General features: G+C 46.8%; 1 protein-coding gene across 13 annotated transcripts in view; it reads right to left on the minus strand.

Annotated features, from left to right (window-relative positions):
• Positions 1 to 26,420, minus strand: part of UBR4 (ubiquitin protein ligase E3 component n-recognin 4) — a 134,168-nt gene that overhangs the window by 64,370 nt on the left and 43,378 nt on the right. For 3 of the 13 annotated variants that reach the window (XM_082684454.1, XM_082684448.1, XM_082684442.1), the window contains exons 29-57: positions 25,890 to 26,099; positions 24,704 to 24,805; positions 24,300 to 24,400; positions 23,859 to 24,057; positions 23,276 to 23,464; positions 22,584 to 22,647; positions 20,855 to 21,046; positions 20,010 to 20,080; positions 19,771 to 19,918; positions 19,082 to 19,309; positions 18,258 to 18,428; positions 16,569 to 16,751; positions 15,443 to 15,601; positions 14,960 to 15,112; positions 14,360 to 14,587; positions 13,902 to 14,059; positions 12,754 to 12,925; positions 12,313 to 12,514; positions 10,609 to 10,772; positions 9,964 to 10,180; positions 8,700 to 8,916; positions 7,901 to 7,933; positions 6,676 to 6,739; positions 6,104 to 6,238; positions 5,085 to 5,259; positions 4,307 to 4,390; positions 4,073 to 4,213; positions 3,114 to 3,235; positions 2,336 to 2,447 (exon numbers count right to left, since the gene is read on the minus strand). In XM_082684454.1, coding sequence (XP_082540580.1) covers positions 2,336 to 2,447; positions 3,114 to 3,235; positions 4,073 to 4,213; positions 4,307 to 4,390; positions 5,085 to 5,259; positions 6,104 to 6,238; positions 6,676 to 6,739; positions 7,901 to 7,933; positions 8,700 to 8,916; positions 9,964 to 10,180; positions 10,609 to 10,772; positions 12,313 to 12,514; positions 12,754 to 12,925; positions 13,902 to 14,059; positions 14,360 to 14,587; positions 14,960 to 15,112; positions 15,443 to 15,601; positions 16,569 to 16,751; positions 18,258 to 18,428; positions 19,082 to 19,309; positions 19,771 to 19,918; positions 20,010 to 20,080; positions 20,855 to 21,046; positions 22,584 to 22,647; positions 23,276 to 23,464; positions 23,859 to 24,057; positions 24,300 to 24,400; positions 24,704 to 24,805; positions 25,890 to 26,099 — 4,394 coding nt within the window. The remainder of the gene's footprint in view (positions 1 to 2,335; positions 2,448 to 3,113; positions 3,236 to 4,072; positions 4,214 to 4,306; positions 4,391 to 5,084; positions 5,260 to 6,103; positions 6,239 to 6,675; positions 6,740 to 7,900; positions 7,934 to 8,699; positions 8,917 to 9,963; positions 10,181 to 10,608; positions 10,773 to 12,312; positions 12,515 to 12,753; positions 12,926 to 13,901; positions 14,060 to 14,359; positions 14,588 to 14,959; positions 15,113 to 15,442; positions 15,602 to 16,568; positions 16,752 to 18,257; positions 18,429 to 19,081; positions 19,310 to 19,770; positions 19,919 to 20,009; positions 20,081 to 20,854; positions 21,047 to 22,583; positions 22,648 to 23,275; positions 23,465 to 23,858; positions 24,058 to 24,299; positions 24,401 to 24,703; positions 24,806 to 25,889; positions 26,100 to 26,420) is intronic. The other 10 variants (XM_082684446.1, XM_082684445.1, XM_082684443.1 and 7 more) reach the window with 7 other exon arrangements.

Genomic DNA, 26,420 nt, shown 5'->3' on the forward strand with positions numbered 1-26,420 from the left:
GCAGTGATAGTTTGTCCCCTTAGGAAAATACCTTCCCATAGCCGATGATGTGACAAAAACAAAAACAAAACAAAACAAACAAACAACAACAAAAAAAAAACCTTGGATTCCCAAGAGATTTCCAAGGGCAGAGAGATAAAAACCAGGAGACCCCATGAGCTCCTGCCAACTCCCAGGAGACCTTAGGCAAGACCAGGAAAATAATACACCAGAGATGTTTATCTGTGATGTCATGGTAGCTCAGAGTATCATTTTACTCCCATCCAAGATAACTGGGTCAGTGTAGTTGTTTCCACGCTACATAATCCTTACAAGAAGAACAAGAACTGAAATGTAAAACCATCGTAGGGAAGCTGCAGGACACCACTGCAAGTCCTGCCCAAGCTGGCTTCTGTGTGAAGAAAGCCCTCCGCATAAAGTAGAAGTCAGGGCTAGACTCCTAGTTGTCAGGAGAGGGCGGAGCCCTCAACTTCCACTCACTGGGTTGTGCGGATGTGAAAACAGGCGACCACCGCCTGGAAACACCACTCCCTGTACTCAAGCTTCTCGCAGCATACACAGTTGCCTAACTCAAGCTTATGTCAACAAATGATATTCAAGGAAGATTTATAGAAGACCACCAAGTTGCACACGTTCCTTTAGATCTGCAACTGTACCCCCAGCCACGTGTGGCTAGTCCAAGTGGAGACGTGGTTTTAGTGTAAACTACCCACTAGACTCTAAAAGCAGTGCAAAAAAAATTTACAGAAAGGAAGATTTTTCAGGGAACCTAAGTGGCTCAGTTAAGCGTCTGCCTTCGGCTCAAGTCATGATCCTAGGGTCCTGGGATCGAGTCCTGCATCAGGCTCCTTATTCGGCAAGGAAGCCTGCTTTTCCCTCTGCCTCTGCTCCTGCTCATGTGCTCTCTTTCTCGTTCACTCTCTCAAATAAATAAATAAAATCCTTTAAAAAGAAAAGGCAACACTTTTTTTTTTTTAATTTTATTTATTTGACAGAGAGAGATCATAAGTAGGCAGAGAGGCAGGCAGAGAGAGAGGGAAGCAGGTTCCCCGCTTAGCAGAGAGCCTGATGCGGGGCTCGATCCCAGGACCCTGAGATCATGACCTGAGCTGAAGGTAGTGGCTTAACCAACTGAGCCACCCAGGCGCCCCCAAAAAAGGGAATCTTTCTCATTAATTTTTCATATTAACTCCCTTAAAATGGTATTTTTTTTATATGCCAAATATAATCTCTTTGCTCTTTATAATGGGGTTAATAGAAAATTAAAAATTACACATGTGACTTGTGGTGGAAATTTCGTCTGGAGCAAAATTAAACAACACAGAGTTATATAATAATGCTGACATTCAGATACTTTGCAAAACTGCTTTAACTAAAATGTTCAATGTTATGCCCTTGACTTATGTGCAAGTATATCAGGAGGGAAATCTCATGCGATATTTGCTATCAAACCAATTGTAGGTTAAGTTCACTGGGGCTACTACCCCTTACGCAGCAAAGCTGGCCCTTAATGAAGAGTTTTTTTATGCCACAAAAAATATGGTCGTGTGATTTTTGTGACTATTTTTTTTTTTAAAGATTTTATTTATTTATTTAACAGGCAGAGCTCACAAGTAGGCAGAGAGGCTCCCCGCAGAGCAGAAAGCTCGATGTGGGGCTTGATCCTAGGACCCCGGGATCATGAACCGAGCCAAAGGCAGAGGCTTAACCCACCGAGCTACCCAGGCGCCCCTATTTTTGTGACTATTCTTAATTTTGCTATAAGCTCTTGGGACGCTTTCAGTCGAAGAGAAGACCCTCACTTAGCAATAACACGAGACACATCAAGAATCTCATGATAGAGATTTTCTGCACCAGGGACATCTGGGTGGCTCAGCTGCTTAAGTGTCCAAATCTTTTGATTCTGGCTCAGGTAATGACCCCAGGGTCATGAGATGGAGTCCCGAATCAGGCTCCATGCTCAGCCAGGTAGTCTGCTTAAGATTCTCCACCCCCCCGACTTCTGTCCCTCCCGCTGCTCATGTGCATACACGCACTCTCTAAAATAATTAAATCTTAAAAAATAAAAAAGACATTTTCTGCATCCTTGACTTGCTTTTACTATTACATCTTTATTTTCCTATGGCCTCAATTTTTTTTTTATTCTACTTACCATATGCATTTTTAAGTGTCACCGTAAATTCTTCATAGAATAAGGTAGGGTAAAAACAATGGATACATAAACAGAAGTTTCCAGGACCTTGGTCCACATGAGCAATCCCTCCTAAGGCTATACCTCCCTTTCCCCCAGCCCCACCACATGCACACACAAGCCTAAACCCAGACCTCACATTACCCATTGGAGTGTTGCTGCGAGGGGAGGAGGGCAAGGTCACGTGTCTCCGCTTGTTCCTGGGCCTTAGGACTCGAATTAGAGCTTGTTTACAAGAGAAGCTCACAGCAGGATCCTGATGTTAAAAACAAACAAAAACATGCTTACGTTTTACATTTGTAATTCATGAAATAGTCTATAAAGGACTTTCTTTTCTGGCCAATCACTGACACACATGTGAAGTATCTCTCTACCTACCCTCACCTGCAACTGTGCTGACCAAGTTCAGTATTAATCCCACTTCCTGATGTGGCATAGGTAAGACCCTTCCCCCATGTCCCCGAATCTCAGGTCCTGGTAAGAGGAAGGTCATTTGCTACTGAGGTCACACTGGCTCTCCACAAATGGATTCTGGCTTTTCATGGGATAGCAGATTCATCTTAAGCACTGGGCTAAAGTCAGTACTTCTAACGCTCCGCCTCTATGACACCGTCCCTGGAAATGCATCTTGATGATGTTCATTCACAGGCTCATTTAAGTAACACTAACAGCACTAACAACACAGCAACCACCAGTACATTCCCTTGGGATTTAGCACCGAACAAGAAAAACAAAACCCATCTCCATTTCAAACCCTTCCCTTGCATGGAATGAATGAGATCATAAAGCTTTTATCAACACTTAAAAACTTTCTTCACACAACCTTCTACTGTATTTCATTAATTTGACAAACTTGTTTAAAAGAAAAATTTCTAGACACTCCCAGACCAGTACAAAATCATCTGGGATGAATGATACATACAGGACACAGCAGCATCTGCATGTAGATCTTGGCTGCTGTATTAATACAGTCCAGCTCACAAGTACAGTAGCCGTGAACGATGTCTACCAGGGCATTGACGGTAGCTTCGATATGAGTCAGGCCTACAGGGGAGGAAAACATGGTAGGAAAACGTCCAGCTACTTGAGAATCTAGAATAAAGGTGAGTGCCAGTTCTGATCCCCACATAAAGGTCAGACTAACAAAAAAATGAAAGGTGCACACACAGCACACACATACAGATTGTAGGCTGTTAGCATTATTTGTCACTTGCTATATTAACGCCTCCTCATCTCCGAAACAATCTCAAAAGCCCTTGCAGGTATCCTGCTTCACAGAAATAAGTAACTCTCTACTCTTGGAAATCAAAAGACAGGGCAGGAAAGTGTGAAGAGGTGAGCAGATTGTACTTGTTCCCCACAATCCCCAAACCTTAGGTGATGATAAACTCGGCTTCTGACCTTTTAGGTTGACTGCCCAAGCAACCTCAAACACAAATGGGCACCAGGGCTCGCTCTACTTTCCTAGACTGCTCTTCGGATCCTTACCTTTCCACTTAAGCTTTGGACAGTGAGAAGTCAGATGCCAAACACAGGAGTAGCTGGGAAATAAAACATTCTCAAGGTGATGCTTCACTCTCACCTTCTGAAGTGGCTTTGCCCAAGCTTTCAAAACACTTTTAAAACACTTATAACTACCACTGAGGACACACAGGAACATAAAAATTCCTCTTTATGTGAAATATTCAACCCCACAGGAGGAGCTACAGTACCAGAAAATCCCACTTCTCTGCCACACTGCTATAACTCCTGTGTCTAAAAGAATGCACTGATCTTCCGTTAATTCTGGAAGAGACAGATGATAAAGCAAAACGATAAGGATTCAGCCTGTTCGAAGACAGAACTCAGACTGGGCTTCAACGACCCCTTTAAATATGGTACCTGGCAGGCAGGCAGGTGCCAAGAAGGCATTCTTGGGTTTGGATGCATGGAGTTTCCAGAAGTGGTTCACCAGCTGGGTGATGAAACTACAGCAGTCTCCTTCCAGCTGCTTCTGAGGTTCTCTCCCCTCATCCACTCCTTCTAATAGAACAGGAGAAAGAAAATGATTAACGATGGTAAATCGGACATGGAATTTAATTTGTTTTAAGGTTAACTCAGGTCAAGGAAGCTTGCCTGGGGAGGGAGTTTCAAGTGGGGCCCCAATCAATATGCCAACTATCCCTAGACTCCAGCAGGCACATCTAGGAAAAAAACAGTCTGGGAAAGGAATATCACAGAAAACATTGTATGTTAGAATTAAGTAGAAAGGGGAGCATTCAGGATCTTTACAGCAGACTCAGGGATTTCAGGTCCAACTGCTCAACTTCTAAAAACTAGGGGAACAGCTGAGATTTTTCTGACATAATTCCTGGATAAGAACATCAGGAGGAGGAACCATACGACAACAGCAAATGGGAGTATGCAAGTAACAGAACTGTAAAGGCATCAATAAGCTCTATGTGATAACGCAAAACAAGTCAGGTACCCAGCCAACATGAGGAGAGACAAGGAAACACAATCAAGCACTCAAAAGCCCACAGCAATGTTAAGAAAACACTGGCCAAAGAATAGCACGAAAGCAAGATTTGACCCTATTTTTTTAAAGCAACCGGGCCAAAGCTTAGCTTTGCCCTGAAGATCCCAAAGAGATAGGTAGTTCAGAGACAGATTATATCCGACATGCAGAGCACTAAATAAACTCAAGATTTTCCAAGGGGTAAGCAGTAAGAAAAGTATTTGCTTAAATGGTAAAATCTAAATGTCAAAAGCCCTACAAGGTACAAAGACAAGAGTAAAACCCATCTCACAGCATGCAGTCGGGCAGAGGCCAGAAACAACAAGAAGAGGAGGAGAAGGTATAGAAGATGCATCAAGCAGATTTCAGGACCACGACCATGTAGGCCAAGTTCACCTGTTTCCATTGGGGGCAGCTTGGACTCCGTAAAGTGGACAAGGTTGTTAGGGCGCATGATGGCAATGGAGCGAGCTGTGATCACCAGCCTCTGGAAGACCTCAGGGTCCAAATCCTTGCCTTCTTTGCTGGATGTGTTGAGACACTGCACAGCTTTGCTCAGCAAGGCCTGATCCTATAAGAAAGGATCGCAGGGGATGAACCAAAAGCAAGGGCTGGGTAGAGTTAATACCTAAAACAAGGAGGAAAGGACAGCTGACAGGTCATCAGGATGGCCACCTCCTCTCAGGAGAACAGGTTAGTTACCGCCAACTACCTGGAACAAGTCTTCAAAGCAGTCCAGTACAGGTAAACTTCTTAAATCATGAAACATTAAAGGCACAAAATTCGAAAGTCATTAAGTACTGAAGTACAATGGGAAAATGTGGAACCGCCTGATTCTCTAAAATTGTAACATCCCAGATGATTCTGCTAGAGTAGAAGAGCCATTTCTCTGCAAGTTCCTATCGCCCAAGGACTCTGTTTCTAAACCTGCCATCCCTCAAGAGGTTCAGCAGGTTAAACTTGCATTTTGCAAGCCTCTGGGCTGGAGGCACAAAAGCTCACCGAGGCACCTGGGCTGCTGGCTTCTTCCTCAAGGAACTGAAACAGTCACCTTTCCCATCTATGGCAACTGGCCCAGCGTACTGCCCTCAGCCCCCACTCTCAGTATAAGTGAGACCCAACCCCCTCCCCCGACCCCAGATCTCCCCCTCAGAATCTCTCCAACAAACATTCAGCAATTTCCTCACAAACGAGGACACCTGAGCGAGAGCTGTGCCACAGCTGGAGGAGGGACCTCAGTGATTCCCCTGCCCTTGCTCTTTTCCAGAGAAACAAGTCTCACTTAGATCTTGTGGCTCCTACTAGTGACAAAAAAAATCAATGCAAACCAGTGGCCCATTAGTTGGCTTGTCCCCAGTACCAAAACTTCCAAACCTTGCCCTGCTACAGAGGGCATCCAGGGAGGGAACGATTACCTTGTGGCTGTGATAGGCCGAGCGGCTGGTGTGCAAGCTGGCCAGAAGGCTCTTAGACTGCTGCTGAACGCTGGCAGGTGCTGGCAGGGACAGCAGCAGAGTGGCCAGCTCCTGAGCTGCATTCTTGTTTCTCTCCTGATGCAGAAGACAGCAGGGTTAACGCTGACCCCACCAAATCCATGCAGAACTAACTGTGCACACGCTGCCCTTCCCCCTTCCTCTCTTCTAGACCACAAGGGCTAGATTATGCCACATGAACTGCTAAGAGCAAAATGAAAAATTTCAGAAATTACAATCCTCCCACAAGACAAGAGCAGGAATTGAGTCCAAGCCTACGACTCCTGGAAACACTGTTCTTTTTGCCAGCACTCATCCTAGTCCATGAAACACTCTCACAATGGATCCCCCAAAAGTAGGACAGAGACCTTAAGCTATATACTTCTATGGAACTTTCTTGCAAATCAAGATCATGCTATAAACACTCTTCAGCTGCAAGGCCTCGGGCCTCTGATAATTGCACTGACTTCCTGCCTCTATGGAAAGCTCCCATGCGCTTTGAAAAAGTCACTTGCCTTCTCGATGATTGGGCCAACAGCAAAGCAGCTTTCCAGGGCTTCTAAAGAACTCACAACCAGCCTAGGGAGACAGAAAAGCTGGATTGAGTACAACCACCACCCCTCTCTCTGGTTGTGCTTTAGCCTGTGCAAACTATAGTCAGGGGGACCTTGGGGATAGCTAATGAATGCCAAATACAGAATCAAAGCACAATAAGACCTGCCACAGGCACCATGCATATCGTTTCCTTGTGTTACAGGCCAGAAGAAACCTGGCTCCCACTTGGAGATCAACCTAAGGCCATGTTCATAATCCGTAACTGAAAGACAGGGCTTTTCTTCCTCAAAGCGGATAAGTGTGCTTCCTTCTGCTGCCTGTGGCAGGGATCACTGAGAGGGGCTTAACAGTCTTGATGCAATGGGACCCAAAGCTCAGGTGCCCACAGATCAGGAGGCAAAAGGATACGCAAAGGGAAAGGTTAAAACCATCTGCTTATACTGGGAAGGTACACATTATATTTTACGTATGTCTCCAAGAAAATGCACAAAGGCACTTCCCGTAAGTCCGTTAAGTATGGGGAGAAAACAAACTGTTTTCAGGAGCATGCCAATTGCCAACATTCACAGGGCACAACAAAGCATCTTTAGAAAACTGAGCCACTATCTCCTGGGAAAGGAACTGGAAACCCCGCTGTTAAAGGGCACCTAGCAACATGCTCCTCAGGGCTTACTCCTGGGAGTTTACTGTGCCATGGTGAGAAGACCAGCATCCTGAGGTTGCCGAGGCTCCGGGCACAAAGGGAACGGTATGGAGAAGGCAGCTGGAGAGAAAAGGGTCAAGGGGTAGCTGAGAGCAACCAAGAGCAAGGGAAGAGGGGCCTGAGGCATAAAACGAAGTTGGGCAGAACAAGCTCTCCGCTGACTTGTCAGATGCTAGGATTTTCCCATCATCCCACTGCCCACATCCGCCTCCTTCTCACCCACTGTGGAGAGGGAGTGGAGGGACGGGGTATGGAAGAGAGAGCTAGCAGGTTCTGGAGCGGCTACCACCAAGTGTGCACGTACAACCCTCCACACACTCCACTCTTACACAGGATAGCTTTGCAGCCATGCAAGGACCAGAACAGAAAGAAGCAGGAAGACTCTTCCACAGAAGCAGAATCAACGCGAAGCCATACCATTGGTTACATTGCTCTCTGACACACACTCACCCGTGCAGAGAAAAGAAAGAGGGCATACTAACCGGTCCAGCTTGGTTAGGGACTCAGTTTCAGAACTTGGGGGAGAAGCAAAGGAAAAAAAAAAGGAAAAAAATGTGAAGCTCAGAGAAACCTAGAAACACATCCTAAGCAAACAATGTAAGAACAGGGGAGGGGGGGAGAAAAGAAACAGAGAGAGAGAGAGAGAGAGAGAGAGAAGGGAGGGGGCAGTCTGACGGTAGGAGGCAGTGATTTCAAGCCAGGCTACTCTTCTGACTTAGGATGTAAGAAACTCAGCGTCTTACATCATGAGTTGCCTCATCTATCACGGCAAACCAGCAGCCGCCTAGCACAAAGAAGCCAAGCGCAATGCTTCAGAAGGCCACTGGGGGGAGCCCGGGGAGGCTCTGAACTCTGCTGTAGGTGCTGCAGCCAGCATCTGGCCAGCAGTGCCATCACCACCTAAGTGGCCGCTGCAAAGAGAAGATGATGACATCAGAAGGAACAGAAGACTCTCCCCTCTAATTTCAGCAAGACTGGACCCAAATCTCTAGCGGCGACTTAAGCATCTTCTATTCCACAACCTCTGGCTCCTCCAAAGGGTGCCTAAGCATTAAGAGAAGGCACAGACACCCCAGGCCGACTAGGATCCCATGGCTCTCAGCACACCGCCAGGCTCTGTGCTCACAAAGGAGACAGGGTGTTGGGCTGCTGGGGGACGACCTGAAACTCACAGGCTACACGAGGGGTAGTTGCGAGAGGCTACTCTCTCAGAACAGGCTGTGCCGGGAGAGGGGTTACGTAAAGGCGAGGACAAGGGCTGACCCCTGCCAGCACGGGTACCTCTCCAGGACAGTTCCACTGGTGGTGGCAGGGGCTGCGGAGTCACTGTCTCCAGTGCCATTGCTCTGGTTCAAGTTGGAAGGGCAGATGTTGCTGACAGAAGCAGAAGGGAACTCCTCCGGGGGCTCATCAGGCCAGCCAAACTGCTCCTTGGTCTTGCCGTAAATTTTCACAGCATCAATCATGGTGACGCCAGCCGGATCCACCGAGGCCCCAACTGCAACAAGTGAGAGGAGCTCTAGGAAGCACGTCCCCTACAGGGCCAAAGTGAGCGCCTCCAAAACAGAGACCAGACCAAGAGGGCAAAGTAGCAAATCCCACCAATTTTCATCAGGGAGGAACCTTGTCTCCTGTGACTCAAACAGCACTTGAACCCTGAGGAGACATTGACTATATGTGAAACAGTCCCACTGACCAAAGGCCTAGGAAGTCCAGCTCTCAGAAGAGCCCCTTGTGCCTGGGTAGCTCAGTGGGTTAAGCCTCTGCCTTCAGCTCAGATCATGGTCTCAGGGTCCTGGAACCAAGCCCTGCATTGGGCTCTCTGCTTGGCAGGGAGCCTGCTTCCCACCCCACCCACCCCCTCGCCTACTTGTGATCTCTTTCTCTCTCTCTCTCTCTGTGTGTGTGTCAAATAAATAAATAAATAATCTTAAAAAAAAAAAAAAAGAGCCCCTTAGCATCACAGCAGGACTCTTCCAGTGCTGTCAGGGCACTGCATCCCCCAGCTTCCACTCCCCAGAGAGCTCTAAGCTTGGTTCAAAACACAAATCATCATTCATCCTAACAGCAGCTATTTCTAGGAGCAAGAGTATCAGACAGGCGGTCAGTAAATGGCAGAGGAAGACGCCAGGCTATTGACAGGCTCAGGGAGTTGTTCTCCGAGGGTTTAAAGTATTCGACAGTTCACCAAGCCCAGGCGCTACTACACATCCCTCTCGAGGAGGCACGTGAGCAAGGCCCTCATCTGTGCTTTAAGAACACCTGCTGCTTTCATGCACTGCCCTTGCCTCCTCTCTGCCCACCCACGTAGGCAGCCAGGCTGGCAAAGCTGAGCCAGGCCCACCAAAGCAGACGCAGAGGCAGGGTTTGCCCGGTCTTCACCCCTCCCGTTCTTCAGCACGCCCCTCCCCTGGCCATCTCCAGGGAAGTTCAGACGTTGAGGACGGCAGAGACCACTGAGCAGCAGAGAGCAGAGGACTCCCAGAATACCAGACAGCCATGGAGAAGTGAGAAGGGGAGGCCATGCCAGGGGGTGGCGACTCACTGAAGAGGTTCAGTTTTTTGTCGGCCTGCAGGGCTTCCTCTCTGGTGAAGGGGAAGTCAAACCAGCGGGAGCGACTCAAGTTGAGCTGCATGGTCCTGCCAAAAATCTCAATGTACGACGGAGCCCGTTCAATGGCCTGGGTCCCGATCTGGATCCGCATGCCTGTCATCACCATAGTGCTGTTGTTGTTGCTGATCTCGATGGTGAAGCCACCGGGCTAGAGGGAGACAGGCACAAGTCAGACAATAAGTTCTTTAGGGTAAACCTGTAACTCTTCGTCTGCTGGCGCCAAAGTGTGTGACCCCAGGCAAGTCCATTACCCTCCTAACTTCTTGGTAAGGATTTCCTTACTTCCAAAGATGGGGGGGGGGGGGGGGAGGAAGGCAGGGAGTGGGACAGTCTCCAGTTTCAAGCTACTTTCTCTCCATCACTAACCAACTCCTGCTGCTAATACTCGAACAGGAGCCCTTCCGTGCAGAAGCTGAGAATAGCCATTTATTCCAGGGACCACTTAGGAAGAACGCAAGGGTTAGTGACTCTAAGTATCTATTTCACACCTGCGTTCTAAGAGGACAGGTGTTTTCCAGCCACACGGTCCAGAAGTCCTTCTACCCAGGCACAGCCCCCACACAGCGCAGTCCTCACCTTGGTGTTGGCCACGTACATGCCAGTGGAGTTCAGCCGGTGCTTTATCTGCTGCGCATTGTACACCTGCAGGAGATCATTCCCACCAAACTCCACATCCGTCAGCTGCTGGTTGTGCTCAAAGAAGTCGATGGGGAATGTCACCTGGCTAGATGTGCGGGTTGCTGTGGGGAACAGGACCAGTAGACACAGAGCATCAGTAAGTGTGGCACTCCCACCTCTGCACCCATCCCTCAGGGAAAGCCCCTCCCAGACTGATGCCACACTCCTAACCTCTACCAGGTTAGGACACTCTAACCTCTTCCAGAGGACCGGGATGTGAACGTCTGCATCAGTGTGATGCCTGCACGCAGCCCACAGGCCAACAGTCACCATCCCTAACCACACCCCACCCCAGTAGGACAAAGAACTCAGGTGTGGTATTGAGTACAGTTAGTAACAACAGGCTCCCTCCTGACTGGTTGATTGAAAATAAACAACTCAGGGGCGCCTGGGTGGCACCAACGGTTAAGTGTCTCCCTTCAGCTCAGGTCATGATCCCGGGGTCCTGGAATAGAGCCCCAGGGCAGGCTCCTTGCTTAGCGGGGAGTCTGCTCTTCCTTCTCTTGCTCATGCTCTCTCCCTCTAATAAATAATTTAAAATCTTTTAAATAAATAAATAAATAAATAATAGAAACTATTCCTTTACAGGAGAATGAGCTGCATTGTCATCTCAAACATGGACTCTAAAATTTCAGGGGCACCTGCATGGCTCAGTTCGTTCGTTAAGCAACTGCCTTCGGCTGAGGTCATGATCCCAGGGTCCTGGAATCGAATCCCACATCAGGCTCTCTGCTCAGTGGGGAGTCTGCTTCTCCCTCTGCAGCTCCCCCTACTTGTGTTCTCTCTCTCTCTCTCCAACAAACAAATTAATAAATAAAGTATAAAACAAACTTCAGTCACGGGACGACCCCTGCAAAGGTCTCTGCTTAGCCTCCATCACTCATTCCTGAATTCAGGTCTCCACACCCTGAAGCGTCCTCTATCAGACAGGAGCAAGATTCCCAGCTCAGAGATCTATGACAGGTTCTTCACTACTCAGTGGGAAACTGACGAGTGGAAGCAATCTATCCTCCACTGGTTCATTCTCAGACTTCACATCAGGCAAGCTGCATTCCCCAAACCCAGAGAAAAATCTCTCTCACAAGATGCATGAGATCATTCTTTCCTGGGCACCACAGAACTGCAGATCTCAAGTGGAGAGCGAATGAGCGCTTGTCATTTGTACGACGAGTCTCTAAAAGCCACAAGAACACTGCTGGCCTCAGGAAACATGACACTGCTTTGGGGAAATCAGCTAGCACGTATCTCTACCTTTACGAAACAGGCAAGTGGGAGAGTCACCACTTCTTTTTTTTTTAAGATTTTATTTATTAAATCTTAAATTAAATTTAATATTTTATTTATTTATTTGACAGAGATTGCAAGTAGGCAGAGAGGCAGGCAGAGAGAGGGGGAAGCAGGCTCCCTGATGAGCAGACAGCCCAATGTGGGGCTCGATCCCAGGACCCCGAGATCATGACCTGAGCTGAAGGCAGAGGCTTAACCCACTGAGCCACCCAGGCACCCCGAGTCACTTCTTCACACTTACCTCCATCTGTTCCATGTCTCGACTAGAAGACTGCCATCGCACCCCCCCACCAGTCTTTGCAGGAGGGCACTTACTGACGGTTGCTGTCTTGCGCTTCCGAACAGGCTTCATTATGCTGATGACACTGCTGGGCTGCAGGGATGGCTGGAGCCAGTAGGAGGTATTCTCCACGTTGGCCATGTAAATGCGCAGGCTGCCATCCTCACACAGGAGGATCATCGTGGTCCGCTGCTGCTCGTTGCAGGCCGTGTGCCGAATGGCAACCATGTCTTGGATCTGACAGAGGCAACAAAGGAGGGTGTTAGTTCCCATAACCAGAGATCAGAAAGAGGCAGAGAAGCAACTGGTTCCACAGTCATTTAGGGGGTGCAGAAGAGTGACAGGGAGAAAACGGGCGAAAGTTCTTTCATAAGCCTCTTCTAACGAAAGGGTCAGGGAAGGGACAAAATATACAAATACAGAAATACAGAATTAGACCAGGTTCACAGCCAAGTGGTGGGATCTCTGGCACGGACCTTTGCTTTCGCAGGCAGAGTCTTAATCTCTTGGATAAGAAAAGTGTCTGGTTTCACCATCACTACCAGTGGCACACCTGTAGTTTGCTGGACACAACACACCAGGCCAGGGTGGTTCATCACCTCGGACCACTGGCAAAGGGCAGGAGACGTCTTACTGCCACCATTGGAACTGCAGACAAGAAAACTGGCCACAGTCAGGGTGTCAATCACCAGCTAGTCATCCTCTTCTCGACTTAAAGGCCATACCTACCAAACACCTGACTCCCAGAGCAATGTATGTGCCCAGGGACTTTAATCACCCACGAGTCTCAGCTTTATTCTGAGCCATACATACACTCACACCCGCCCCTCCCCTCCCTGTTCCCACGGCAGGAGTCCTGGTTTAGAAATCTCCCCTGCTGGCTCCCACTGTCTGAGGGAAGAGGTGGCCCAATGTGCCTAGAGGTCATCTACTGCATGGAGCTGGCTGAGGCGCATGACCCCTGGGCCCATCAAGCATCTGCAGGCACACCAAGTTCTGTGCGAACGGCACCCCATTTGATTTCATCTCCAACGAGGTAATCTTTCACAACACAGAGGCCAGAGAAACAATGCCTACAGCACTTTTAAGGCTCTTCAGTGGCAGATAGGAGAGACAGGAAGAAAGACTAAGCTGCTTCTCCCTAGCTCCCTAAAATAACCTCAAATGCACCTCTACTATCCGGACACCGATGCAAGCCTCTGTCTGCGCCCCCCCCACCCCCGACCACACCCTCACTGCTGACACCATGCTGTGTTCTGATCAACTATCCCAGCAGGGAAACTTAAAGGGCACTTTGGCTGCATCATTGTCTAAGAGCAACTACCATTTCCCTCTCCAAACTCAGTTATCACCCTCAAGTGAGGTATGCTGCCTTGACTAGAGATGCTTCTCCTGAGTGACAGCAGTCCCCAGACTACCTCTTACAGCTTGGGGTCTACACGGTGGAGGACAAAACCATGCAGACAGCCAACCTGCCAACACTGGGTGCCTCTTGCCTTCAAAAGGGAGAAGCCTGCTGGGGCAAAGCTTCACCAGATTCCTAACAGACACCAGTGTTGGGCCAGAGGAGCCTCCTGCTGAACGCAGGCACCGTGGGAGCTCGGCCTGAAGCGCGCCTTCCCACCTTTTGATGTTGATGGAGAAAAGCTGCAACACTTCCAGAGTTGTCCTGCTAACGGTGGCTGCAAACGATTTGCCTTGACAATAGCTGAAGAACAACATCTGCAGCACGTGGGAGTAGTAGACGGACACACCGCCACCGGCCACCTGGCTGTTACTGTCCTGTCAGGGCATAGACACAACACTTGCATTAACCTCACCTGCTGCCTCCAGGACCAGCACTCAGTTTTGCAGCTTATTAGTTTTAAATCATGACTGTGGCTCTCATAATCTAAGCCATGTGGGCAATTCTTAGAAAAAGCATGAGAGTCAAGAAACTTCACAGTGAATCAGTTTGGTCCTAAAGGACAAGAGTTTCTACTAATAGAAGACAAGTCAGAGACTGAAGAAAAATGAAAAACAATGGAGGAGCTACCAAGCTAATCCATCAGGAAGAGGAGGAGAAGCGACACCTGCCCGAACCTTCAGGTCCTCATGGTTGATTTCCAGCACATTAGTGACGTAGAAGGGCCCCTGCTGGGCACTGCTGGCCTCTTCCATGAGCTGGGTGTAGATGTAACCAGCTGAAGACATTATAACAATGATGTTCTTTCCCTCCTCATTGAAGAGGAAGGTAACATCTCTTATCTTTGAGCTTGGCAGAAGAAAGTAGAAGGTCGGGCTCAAGGCATCAACAGACAGGTCGTAAATCTGCAGGACAGAAGGAAAGGAAATCTAGTTCAGTCGCACCCCCAAATCACCCTGGCGAATCCGAAGACCTGCCATCGGTGAGTAAGGGATATCAATTCTCGCTCCAACAAGTGTCTGCAAGTATCAGGCACAGAGCATACAAAGATGAGTATCTTTTTACTTTCCCTCAAGGAATGACTAGGAGAGAGAAAAGCATCTACATCTTCTGTGACAAGACCCATGCGCTTGGTAAAGCAATGTCATACTGCCTACACCCAGAAAGCTCTAGCCCACACCCTGAGAGAAGCTAGTACATAATAATAATAACTAGCCACTCTGGATTTAAAAACAAAACAATTTTAGAACCACAACACCGAAGAGCAGTAACTGTACCTTGACAAAGTCCGCAGTGACAATGGCTAACTCGGTCTGTGACCCGGGTAACCACACAGCCTTGATGATGAAGTTGCCCGTCGCCAACTGTGGGTGCAGCACCAAGTGATCCGAAACAGAGCCGGAGCTACTGAAGGTCAACACGTGGCAGTCCTGGACAGGGTTAAAGGAACAGACTAGTTAAAAGACGGCGGGAAGTACATGAACCCATTTTAGCTCTCTCAAGTCTTCCCTGACATTCCCTGCCTCCGGGTATTATTCACACTGTCCAGTAATGCACTCGGCTTCCAAGAACACACAAAAATCATTTCCAATAGAAGAAAGATCTGCAAGAGCTGGGAGAAATCCAGAGTAAAAATCCTTTTATATTCCAAAGGCTTTTAGATTTTCATCTTAACAATGAGTACGAGAAAGCGGCACTGACAACGGGGGAGAGAAGAGGGTCCACGGCGTGGAGGACTCAAATCTGCATCAGGTTCTTACCTTCAGCCCGCACACAGCCAGGTAGTCCTCCTTGCAGGGGTTCCCAGTGAGGCTCAACACAGTAAACGGGACGGGGGCAGAAGCCAGGCGGGTCAAAGTCAACTTCCTTTTGCTGGAATCTGCTTGCTTCAAGAGCGCAGAGAGCTGCAGAACAGTGATCTGCAAGGGGACAACTGCCAGTTTATTCCAACCCCCATCCTCTTAGAGAACGCAGAGCCTGACAAAATCTCCTTCCCTGCGACCCTAGTCCATAGCTAAGTCTCTTAGGAAAACCCTCTCTCCAGGTGGAGAGAGATGGAATGCCTTTCACTTCCTCCATCAGGTGCCCCCACAAAAGAGAGGAGTAATGAAACCAGCTCTTTATACACAGTTCATGAAAACAATTACCCAGTCCCTATGTACTATCGTCCTTTCTAGTTTTCCGTACAACTTTTTGTTGTACAGATTGCTAACAGATACCAGCGCTGGGCCACAGCAGCACTGCTGTATTGGTTTTTTTTAAAGTACTTTTGTTTTGTTTTTGTTTTGCTTTGCAGTATTTTAGAGGGATCTTACAGACTTATCAGATTTCTAGTTTGTTTTTCACTTAAGATAAACTTAAACAACTTCACTAGTACTAGAGAAGCCAGAATACAGAAAAATGTTAAGACACGTGCCACCCTTCCGACTTTTACTGACTGGCTCTCTAAAACGACATAAGCTTCCCTGTGTCCGCAGCAGGCTGGGAGGGCAGGAAAGAACTAAATAAGGAATACTGTGTCTTCCCATGAAGACTCTCATCTCTTGGCGTGTGCCCTCCCCTCCAGCATAACCAAACCATGCCACGCCTGGGAGCCGTGCTGTCGTCGGTAATCACTAGTCACAAGCCCTTTCTCAAGGGCCTGAAGGATAGGTTTTGAGTAAGAAACTACTCATCACAAACAGCAACTGTTCTAGTCACATTGCTTCTAAGTTTAATCAACCAACTCAGAGTTGGAGTAGAAAAGCTCATTGAGTTCTGTCCTGTAAGGCATTCTTGGAACCCAAAGACTTTTTCCCAGGGGGCCAGTCTGAGCATAGTCCTCTGTTTTGTTAGCACTTAAGATAAACATGACCTAAAATGAGTAGGAAAGAACTGGAAACCCACCTTCCCTTTCTCATGGCTAACAGCCAAATGCTGGCGGCGCCCATGCGGAGAGGAGAGCACACACATGGCCACACGCCTGAGCACGTGGGCGCTGATAAGCTGTCGAATAGTCTGGCCTTGGTCTCCACTGTAATTCATCCGAACATTCTCAAAGGCGCCTTCCTGGGAGCCTAAGGTGGGAACCTGGCAAAGAAGGAAGCAGAGAATAGGCAGGAGTAAACCAAAGAGAGCCAGTGGATTCATCCACTATTTATGGATAAAGACAACTGTGCAGACCAAGATGCTGCACGAAGCCATCATTCGAAAAGTAACAGGTTCCAGTCTCTAATCCAGGGACAGTCAGGTAAGCCTCTCAAAGCAATTTTGTCAATCTGATAAAAACAACGTAGTGAATGTTTCACAAAGCTAAATTTAATTAATACAAAGTACTGGCTTCTTAAAATGCTAAAACACCCTTTTTGGAAGTCGAATGATGTAGGTAACAGATAGGAATGTTTTTCATTGACCCGACCTGGCAAAACTGAGTCGACAACTTTATGAATCACCAACACCATCCCAACACTTCCTTGCTTCATCTTTAATAGCTCGAGGTCTAAAAGCCACTACTATAAAACTGGGACTCATTTTCACTACAATACCAGAGTATCTGTGTGCACGTACATGTGTGTATTTCTGAGGGAATACTCTTCCCTTAGAAACAGTCTCCTTGGGGCACCTGGGTGGCTCAGTGGGTTAAAGCCTCTGCCTTCAGCTCAGGTCATGATCTCAGGGTCCTGGGATCAAGCCCTGAATCAGGCTCTCTGCTCAGCAGGGAGCCTGCTTCCCTACCCTCGCCCCCCACCTGCCTCTCTGCGTACTTGTGATCTCTGTCAAATAAATAAATTAAATTAAATTAAAATCTTTTTTTAAAAAACAGGCTCCTTGTGAGATCTAGTCCTATACCTCGTTCATTTGTACACTTCCCTTTCAGAAGCACAGACACTTTACATGGTTTCTACTATTTTATACTGTTGCTAAACAGGATAGGCAATACACACCAGAACTCCTATTCTTGGTGCTGAGCAATAGGTTTTAAAATAGATACTGACTTACAACTTCTAAATCATTTCTTCTTTTTTTTTCAAAGATTTTATTTATTTATTTGAGAGACAGAGAGAGAGATCACAAGTAGGCAAAGGCAAGTGGTGGGGGGGTGGAGGGAGCAGGCTCCCTGCTGAGCAGAGAGCCCGATGTGGGGCTCCATCCCAGGACCCTGAGATCATGACCTGAGCCAAAGGCAGAGGCCAGAGGCTTAACCCACTGAGCCACCCAGGTGCCCCTTCTAAGTCATTTCTTATTAAAGAACTAAAGACAGTTGCCCGAAGGGCTATAAGCAGAAGACAACAAACATGATTTCTGCAAGCCACTGAAACCTTAGGTCTCCTACTTTATATACCGAAAAAAACGTCTCACTAGTCTAACTGTCCCCAGATGTTGTTCTTCACATCTTGGGGGTTCGTATATCCTTATGAAATGAAAAGTGGACTTACTCACTGAGTTGGCCCAAATGAGCTCTTGTGTCTTCTGAAGACACACCTCGCACGTGGCTCTCCAGCTGGCTAGCTAGGGAATGGCCACCCTCAGGATATTCCCCAGACGATCCAGTACACCGCGCCGTCTCAGCTAATGTGCTGTTCCTGCTACACTCACCATCAGCTGGTCAGTCATCTCAACCACCTTGTCCACTGTGTGCAGCTCCCGGAGGGCTTGCTGAGCCCGGCTGCTGCTCCCCACAGCTGAAGCCTGCTGAAAGTTGGTCTGAATGGCATCCATGAGGAAATTGAGCATGTCTAACACGAGAGGAGCGAAGGAGAAATTGGCCTGAGAAAAATCCAAATACACAAGTGGGAAAAAAAAAAAAAGAAAAGAAAAAAATAATGGATCATACTCATCATAATACATCTTGCCAATAACACCCTTCAGAATATAGAAACCCATTTGGGCACTTCCAATTTAATATTCGAGCCACCTCTTCCTCTCAGTAATACTGGATTCGTGCTACTAACTCTAAAGCAATCTTTCTAAACCAGGAGTCCCATGTTGACACCCTAATGCTAGAACACATTCCTCACACAGAATTAGCTGAATTCTCTCCTGTGCATCTAGAATTACTCTAGTTACGCGCCATCTTGAAAAAACTGCAGAAACAATCATGTAAATCACTTTCTGTATTCTGTGCTTTAGATGAGGAACCCTGGCCAAGAAAGGAGATCTGGGGTATTACACAGCTAAAACACACCCTCCCACAAACCCCCCCAGGGCTCCTCAGTCCCAAATCCATCCCTATGAGGCAAGAGCTTACAACACACCCTATCAGATCCATCCCGTGAAAATGAGTAAACTCAGAAAGGAGAAAACAACTCTCAGCCCCACCAGGGGCATTGCAAGGAGAACCCTGCACATGGCTTGTTCGGGAACCAACCAACCCGGCTCCGCACTCCCCGCAGCATCCCCGACACCACCAGAACCCTCACCTGGTTCTGCAGCTCCTCTCGGCAGCCCTCCACTGTGCGGCACAAGCTGCTCTTCTTGGGCTTCTCCTCATCAGCAACCTTCCCATCGCTGATGGTGACTTTGGCCTTGTCCGCTGGAGAAGTGCTGGTGTGGCGCACCAGACTCTCGGACACCCTGGGTTCACTCTGAAAGGCTGACTCCTTCATGGTGGAGCTCATGCCACTGCTGGGAGTTCGCTTCACCAGCGCCTGGAGACAGAAAATGTCAGAAACCTAAAGCTTGAACCACAAACACAGATTAAACACTGCCTAAGATCTTGGTGGGAAATCCAGACCTGGAGGAGAAATTGGCCAACGATCGAAATGATATCCAAACACCTGAATTCTAAGCTTCATGTATACCTCTAGTAACAAAAATACTTCAACACTCACAGCCACAGTTCTTAATTACAACATCTGAAACTGTGGCAGGTCTTAAAAGAAAACTGCAAGATGCTTTTTTTTTTAAACTACAAGATTTTTAAAGACCTTGCAAGTTCTAACATTCCAAGCAAAGTGCTTATTAGGCCATGATCAGTGACAGACCCAGAACTTACTCCCAGACCCGGGCCACCATGAAGGTGATATGGCAGTTTCCTAGTTTGGCTTCAGCATTCCCGTGTCACTAACAAGTCACCCCTCCTAACCCAGCAAATGTTCCAAACTCTCACCAAACAGCTGCCATCTTCCTTGGCTCCACAGTCACAGAAGAAGGAGCCATATTTGGCATAGGAAATCTCATGATCCTTGTGGCACACCTTAGCACAAACTGTGCACACACCTACCCCATCTACCATTTTACAGGTGTGACAGTGGTACCTACAAAGAATAAGAATGAGCAAATGAGCCCAGCAGTGCCAACGGCCCAAGACCCAACAAATACTCAACTGAAAGAAAGAACTTCACTTACCAATGCTGATTCATGAATTCTTTCTGAGTGATTGTGAAAGTGCAGAGTTTATTGCAAAGAGAATCTTCATCCTTCAAAAATAGTAAGTCTTTTTAATCAGAAATAAATCGTTCTACACAACCACCCCCAAAAATACACCCTAGAGAATAAACAGTCGATTCATAAATGACCAATAAGACTTACTCCTGGAAATAATCTGCATCTATAAACGTGCTACAATTCTAGATGAGAGATTAAGGTTTTACGGTTAGAAAAAAAATAAATCTGGGGTGCCAGGGTGGCTCAGTCGATTGAACATCTGACTCTCGGTTTTGGCTCAGGTCATGATCTCAGAATCGTGGGGTTGAGCCCAGCATCCAGCTCCGTGCTCAGCAGGAGTCTGCTTGGGATTCTCGCTCTCTCCCTCTACCCCTCCCCCTGCTCACACATGCTCGCCCTCCCTCTCCCTAATAAATAAATCTTTTTAAAAAATAAATAAATGAGATCTTACACTTACTCTGTAAAGGAACCCAGACCACTGACATGAAGAAATCATCCCTAAGTCTCCATTTAGGATACAAAAACTGAGTAACTGCAGAGGAAGTGACTTTGGATGGAAGATGCCATGTGCTTATTAAACAGTCCCTTCCCTTAGAGATCAGATCCCTACAGCCTGCTCTGCAGACCTGTAAAATCAGTCTGCCATTAGTTACGCAAGCAGGGAGAAAGCAAACAGGAGTGGGAGAGTTTTGAAGCTCACAGGAGCTAGAAAAGAGAGCTAACGGCTTGTTAGCATGAGCTCTGTCACTGCCAGTCAGCCGTTAATAACCCAGCACGGCCGCCTAGATGGGTGACGTGGTACTTACTGAATCCTCAGCCTGGGAGTCTTCCTCTTCCACTGCCAACTCCTCCACCCAGTCTGAGTCCACCTCAATGGCCCGCTCCTCTCCATCCACCGAGAGGTGACTTGGGCCTTGACCATTACTCTGGCTCAGGGCATTGGTGACATCAGCCAAGTAAGACATAATGTGGCAGGTGCACTCCAAGACTACCACATGCTGGAAGAGAAGACCACCATCACAAACCAAGAAACTTCAATTCTCTATATTTGATTACTGTATACTATGTTTTCTCAAATTCTTCCCAATAAAGCTCAAGATCAGGGAGACATGGTATAAAAGCAGACCAAAAAATAGGCTTTAATTATCTATTTCCTCAGCTCTGAACACTGTGACCGCATGTAGCCAGTCAACACACTGTACTGAATTAATGTGATCCATTCATTCTTAAGCAGGAAGACAACTCTCTACAAAATGTCTTAATAGGAGGTAAAATTGAAATAAGAAAAACAAAGTAAAAAGAAAAAAAGGAAAAACAAAATAAAACTGGAGGCGAAAATTATTCAAAAAAAGACAACCGGTACAGAGAACAGAATGGTAGTTGCCAGAGACAGGAGTAGGGGGTGGGTGGAGAACAGAGGAAGGACGTTCATAAGACAGAATCTCCCAGTTATGAAATAAACAGTCACAGGGATATAATGCACATACAGGGAGGACCATACTTAACAATATACTGTACTGCATATCTGTGAAGTAAGAGAGTAGATCTTAGAAGTTCTCATTATAAGAAAAAAACATTTCGAGCTATGTATAGAGAGAGATGTTAACTAGCCTTATCATGATGATCACTTCACAACCTACACAAACATCGAATCATTATGCTGTACACCTGAAAATAATATAGCATTACATATCAAGGACACCTCAATTTAAAAAAGTCTAGATTAAAAGTATGAATGGGCTCTCATTAGCTTTTTACCTACAAATAACATTTTTTTAACCATTAGTGAAAGACATTTACATTACTGGGTTTTAAATTAATGTAGTAAGGGAAGAACAGCTTCAGAAATCAAGCAAAAAGTTTTCCAACAAACCACAGCCAGTAGCTCATGTTTGCCTAAAATTCCAGCAGCCTGGCATCAAGGCCTCAGATTTCTAAGTCCCTTCCCTCTGCAATCTGACAATTCAGAGCGAAGAGGCGAAAGACTAGCAAGGAAGGAAGGAGACAGGAATGGTACAGTGCTGGGTCTCTGAGGCCACTTAGCTGCTCTTAGCCACCTATGTCAAGTTCATGGTGGGGCAAGGTGGGAGAAAAGAATGCCTGTATGCATGATTTCTGTCAGTTTAAAACCTTCCTCACAGCAGTGACCTGAACTTTCAGGTAAATTAAACGATTCTAGTAAGTGGACTAGAGCGGAGAACGCAGTCAGTGACCTACTCAGATCACACAGTTCCAATGCAGGAGGAGGGAACGATTTTCTACAGCATACCAATGTCTAAAAAATAGCAAGAATTCACTAGGCTTTAAGAAGGATGCAGTGGATGTTTTGTTTACCCTGTTATTTCCCCCCCATCACTCCTCATGATCCAGCAGAGGCCCGAGGAGGGCAGGCAGTTCACGGTACACACACTCCCAAGGCTTTGAAATTGTAGGCAGGCTGGCCAGGGCCAGAAGCCAGTCAAAAGAAGAGCCTTCTACATGACCACAAAGAAAAATCATCACTCCCTAACTGCTGTCACGCTGCACTTCGCTTACCTTTCCATGCATTACATTGGCATTCAGTTTTTCCACCACATTCTTCTGTGATAGGTATTTCTTGCTGTCCCAAAGGAAAAAGAAGGAGGGGCAGGGGAGGCACAAAAATCACCCAAGGAACTAAACAAAAGGAAGCAGTTTCATGAATCCTGCATCAATTTGTGACACTGGGATGCAAAGGCATTCTTAGAAAACACCAAGGTGTGGGGTGCTCTGATCTTAGGTGTGGTGGGGCACTCTGGTCTTATCACTGACACTTGATACAATTTTCCTTAGACTTCTCCGAGGAATAATGAAGAGGAATCCCTACTAAGAATGTAGACTGAGTCTCAAATGAACACTTACAAACTACTTCCTCAATCCCCAATGAAAAGGTAGAGACGGGACACCTGGGTGGCTCAGTGGGTTAAGCCTCTAGCTTCGGTTTGGGTCATGATCTCAGGGTCCTGGGATCGAGCCCCGCATTACCGGAGAGCCTGCTTCTCCCCCTCCTCCCTTCTGCCTGCTTCTGTGCCTACTTGTGATCTCTGTCAAACAAATAAATAAAATCTTTAAAAAAAAAAAAAACAGGTAGATACTTAAGTTCTTTCATACTCACTCCAACCTACAAATAACTTGCAATTTGTTATCCCCCTTTTTTCTAAGAGCAATGCTGCACCTATAGATGGGCCCCTCCAATTTCATCATCTTACCATCTACTCAGCCAGTCCACAGCAGCATTGTGAAGCTGAAGATGGCCAGCACCTTGACCTGCACTGGCCAGGGTGGCCATCACAACCATGAGTTCAGGGAAACCAGTCCCATCACCATTGGCCAACATCTCTGTCGCCATGGGGATCAGGGTGCCTAGAAGCACAGCACACACACCTTCCCCAACTTGGCTGGTAGACAAGAAACCGCAGATTAGTAAGTAAACAACAGGAATCTGACTATACTTCTAAATTTATAAGAGAAAGAGATGTTGAAAATTAAACATTCAACACATGAAACTCCCCATCCCCTTCCTCCCCACTCCACATATATGCACCCAGTTTTGGACTTTAGCTATGAGAGCACAGAACAGTCACCCATCTGACAACTAACAGGCCCAGTCACTGCAGAAGTTTTTCCACAGGAGAAATTAAGGAGCTCTACTAGATTCCTTTGTCGACTGTAGGGAGCTCCTGAATTGCTCAAAACGCTAAAGACCAATGCCTGAAGGGAAGAATGCAGCAAATGCTCCCAACATTCACCTGGGGCCCTTAGGGACTTATGACCCAAATGCATTTGTTCTACCTGTTTTCCCGAACAATGTACGTAGTCAATAGCTGCAACAGCTGCCGGTTCTCCTGAATCACATCCAGCTGGTCAGAGTCTTTGGGGGGCGACGCAGTCATGCGGGTGAGCCAGGCCTGGAGGCGCACTGGCTCCACACAAGCCAGCTGCGCCAGAGAGCCACAGAGATGCAGAAGGCTCGGGTTAGGGCTCTTCTCAGCTAGGGACAGACCAAGAGGCTACGGTCAGTGAAGGAGGGTGAGGGACAGGAGGGAAGGTGCCGACTGGGAGCCAGGAAAGGGGGAAGGAAAGGCTTTGAGCAAGTTTTCAACTTCCTTCCCAACTTCCTTGCAAGGATTCTCTGCACTTGTTACTCGGTAGTTATACTTGGGCAGAAGATATGCACAGTATTAGCTGGACATCAAAGTTCCCATAAGAAGATTACTAAAAGCTGTCACTCACTCAGCTGGAAGAGTTTGGTGAAGAATTTCAGAACTCGGTTACAGAATTTAGCAGAGAGGTTCTCATTGGCTGTCGCCATCATGATCTGCACGAGTTCTCCACTGGGAGGCAGAAGGGGGGAAAAGGGGAGAATCACATTAAGCCTCATAAAAAAGACATCCGCTTCTATTTCTTCACGATGTCATCTCCCCTAGGGGAACTGCTCACTGGTCAGTCAACGACCCTAGTTTTTCACGAAGTCAACTCCTCATCATGACGTCACCCCTTCAACCTGAAGAATGAGCAATTAATCTAAGTCCTCCCCACAGTACAAATACCTAAAGCAGGCTTCAAGTGTTCCCTGAGGAAAAAAATACCTAAGACATTCAAAAAATGTTCACCGAGTAAAACAAAATACAGCTCACCTCTCAGAGAAAAATTCCTCCATAGCTTTACGAGCCTGGCTGCTTTCCAGTTGCTTTTCCAAATACTGGAGACATTCCTCCAAGATGGATTCATCTAGTCCACTGAGCATTAAAAAGAAAAATTAACTACCAGAAATAAGGTCTGTTTCAGTGTCTTCCTAATACTGATTTTTTAAAAAATCCAAACTTTATGACTGAACTTCAAGAGCAACAGTCCATTTTTTTTTTTTTTTTTTTAAAAAAAAAAGCTTAGTGTAAGGGATGTCTGGATGGCTCAGTCAGTTAAACGTCTGCCTTCGGCTCAGGTCATGATCCCAGGGTCCTGGGATCGACCCCCACACCAGGTTCCCTGCTCAGCGGGGAGCCTCCTTCTCCCTCACCCTCTACATGCTGCTCCCCCTGCTTGTGTTCTCCCTCCTCTCTGTCAAATAAGTAAAGAAAATCTCTTTAAAAAAAATTTCAAAGCTTAGCATTAAGCCTGGCTACACAGGAGCTCAGTATATCTAACACATTAAACTATAACAAAACAAAAAGTTCCTAAAATCTTAAAGAATGTAGTCAACAGCTTAGAGTTCAAAGAATCATTGCTACTGTTTCAAATTATAGAAAAAAAAAAAGAAAGAAAGAAAGAAAAAGAAGTAGAGAGAGAAAAGAGGAAGGAAGGGAGGGGTGTACATTAGTCCAGTTCTCAGTGGGACGAAGCTGCAACTTCCTCCACTGCTCTTGGGGACCCACCCACATCGCTATGGCCTAAACCACCAAAGTCAAATGGTGGTGAGAGACCACCTGCCTAATTCCGCACCACCCATCTCAGAGGTACAGTTCCAAAAGTATTAGAAATTCTATGAAGTAAGAAAGAAAAAGAAATTTTATGAGGCTCCTCTGTACACTTCATTACATCAAGTACAGCGCTTGATAATCATCTGCTCAATTACTTAAAGTTTCCAAATCTGAACCTTTAAGGCTTCCGCTTTCTCAGCATTGATTCCTAATAATTAATCATAAAAGCGGATTCCAAATAACCTTTCATGCGTGTTCACAAGAACATAAAATGTACACAAGCACAGAACTTTCTGTTAAAAAGCACAATAAGCCATTAATTAAAGACACAGAGAAGCCAGTGCTGGGACATTCCGCTGCGAGCAGCAGGAGGTCATGGGAGCCTGACTGTCTCTATCAGGCTCACCTATTGGGATCTGCATGATTGGCCAGGATGTTGTAACAGCCAGTGATCAGCTTCTCATACACTCGAGCCAAGAACTCCTCAGACTCTGCGGGGCCCAGGATGCGCTCCAGGGAGTTGCTACTGATCTCAGCGACACTCTCAGTGCTTGACTCCAAAAGAAGGGGAAGAAGGGTCCGAATTACCTGTGGCGGATTCATCTCATCGGACCAACTTCAGCAAAGAAAACAGAACCATGTTAGTGAATATACTCCCCCTACAAAGGTGCAAAGGCAAGGATAGGGCAACTCAATCATTTACTGAGACAGGAGGACTTTTATTCCCGTCTTTTTTCCCCGATAGTTATTTTTTTATATAGGTATAATCATACAACTTCATAATTTCATTTTTCGTGATTATATCAGAAACAAAACCATTTTCACACATAAACCACATTTAATAAAATGTTAAACAATATAAGATGCATTTTCCAGTATTCAGAAAAGAAAATCAACCCCTCCCAGACAACTTTCACAGGACTGCCTGGAACCTGGA

The sequence above is a fragment of the Mustela nivalis genome, assembly GCF_964662115.1.
Source record: "Mustela nivalis genome assembly, chromosome: 10".
Classification (NCBI taxonomy): domain Eukaryota; kingdom Metazoa; phylum Chordata; class Mammalia; order Carnivora; family Mustelidae; genus Mustela; species Mustela nivalis.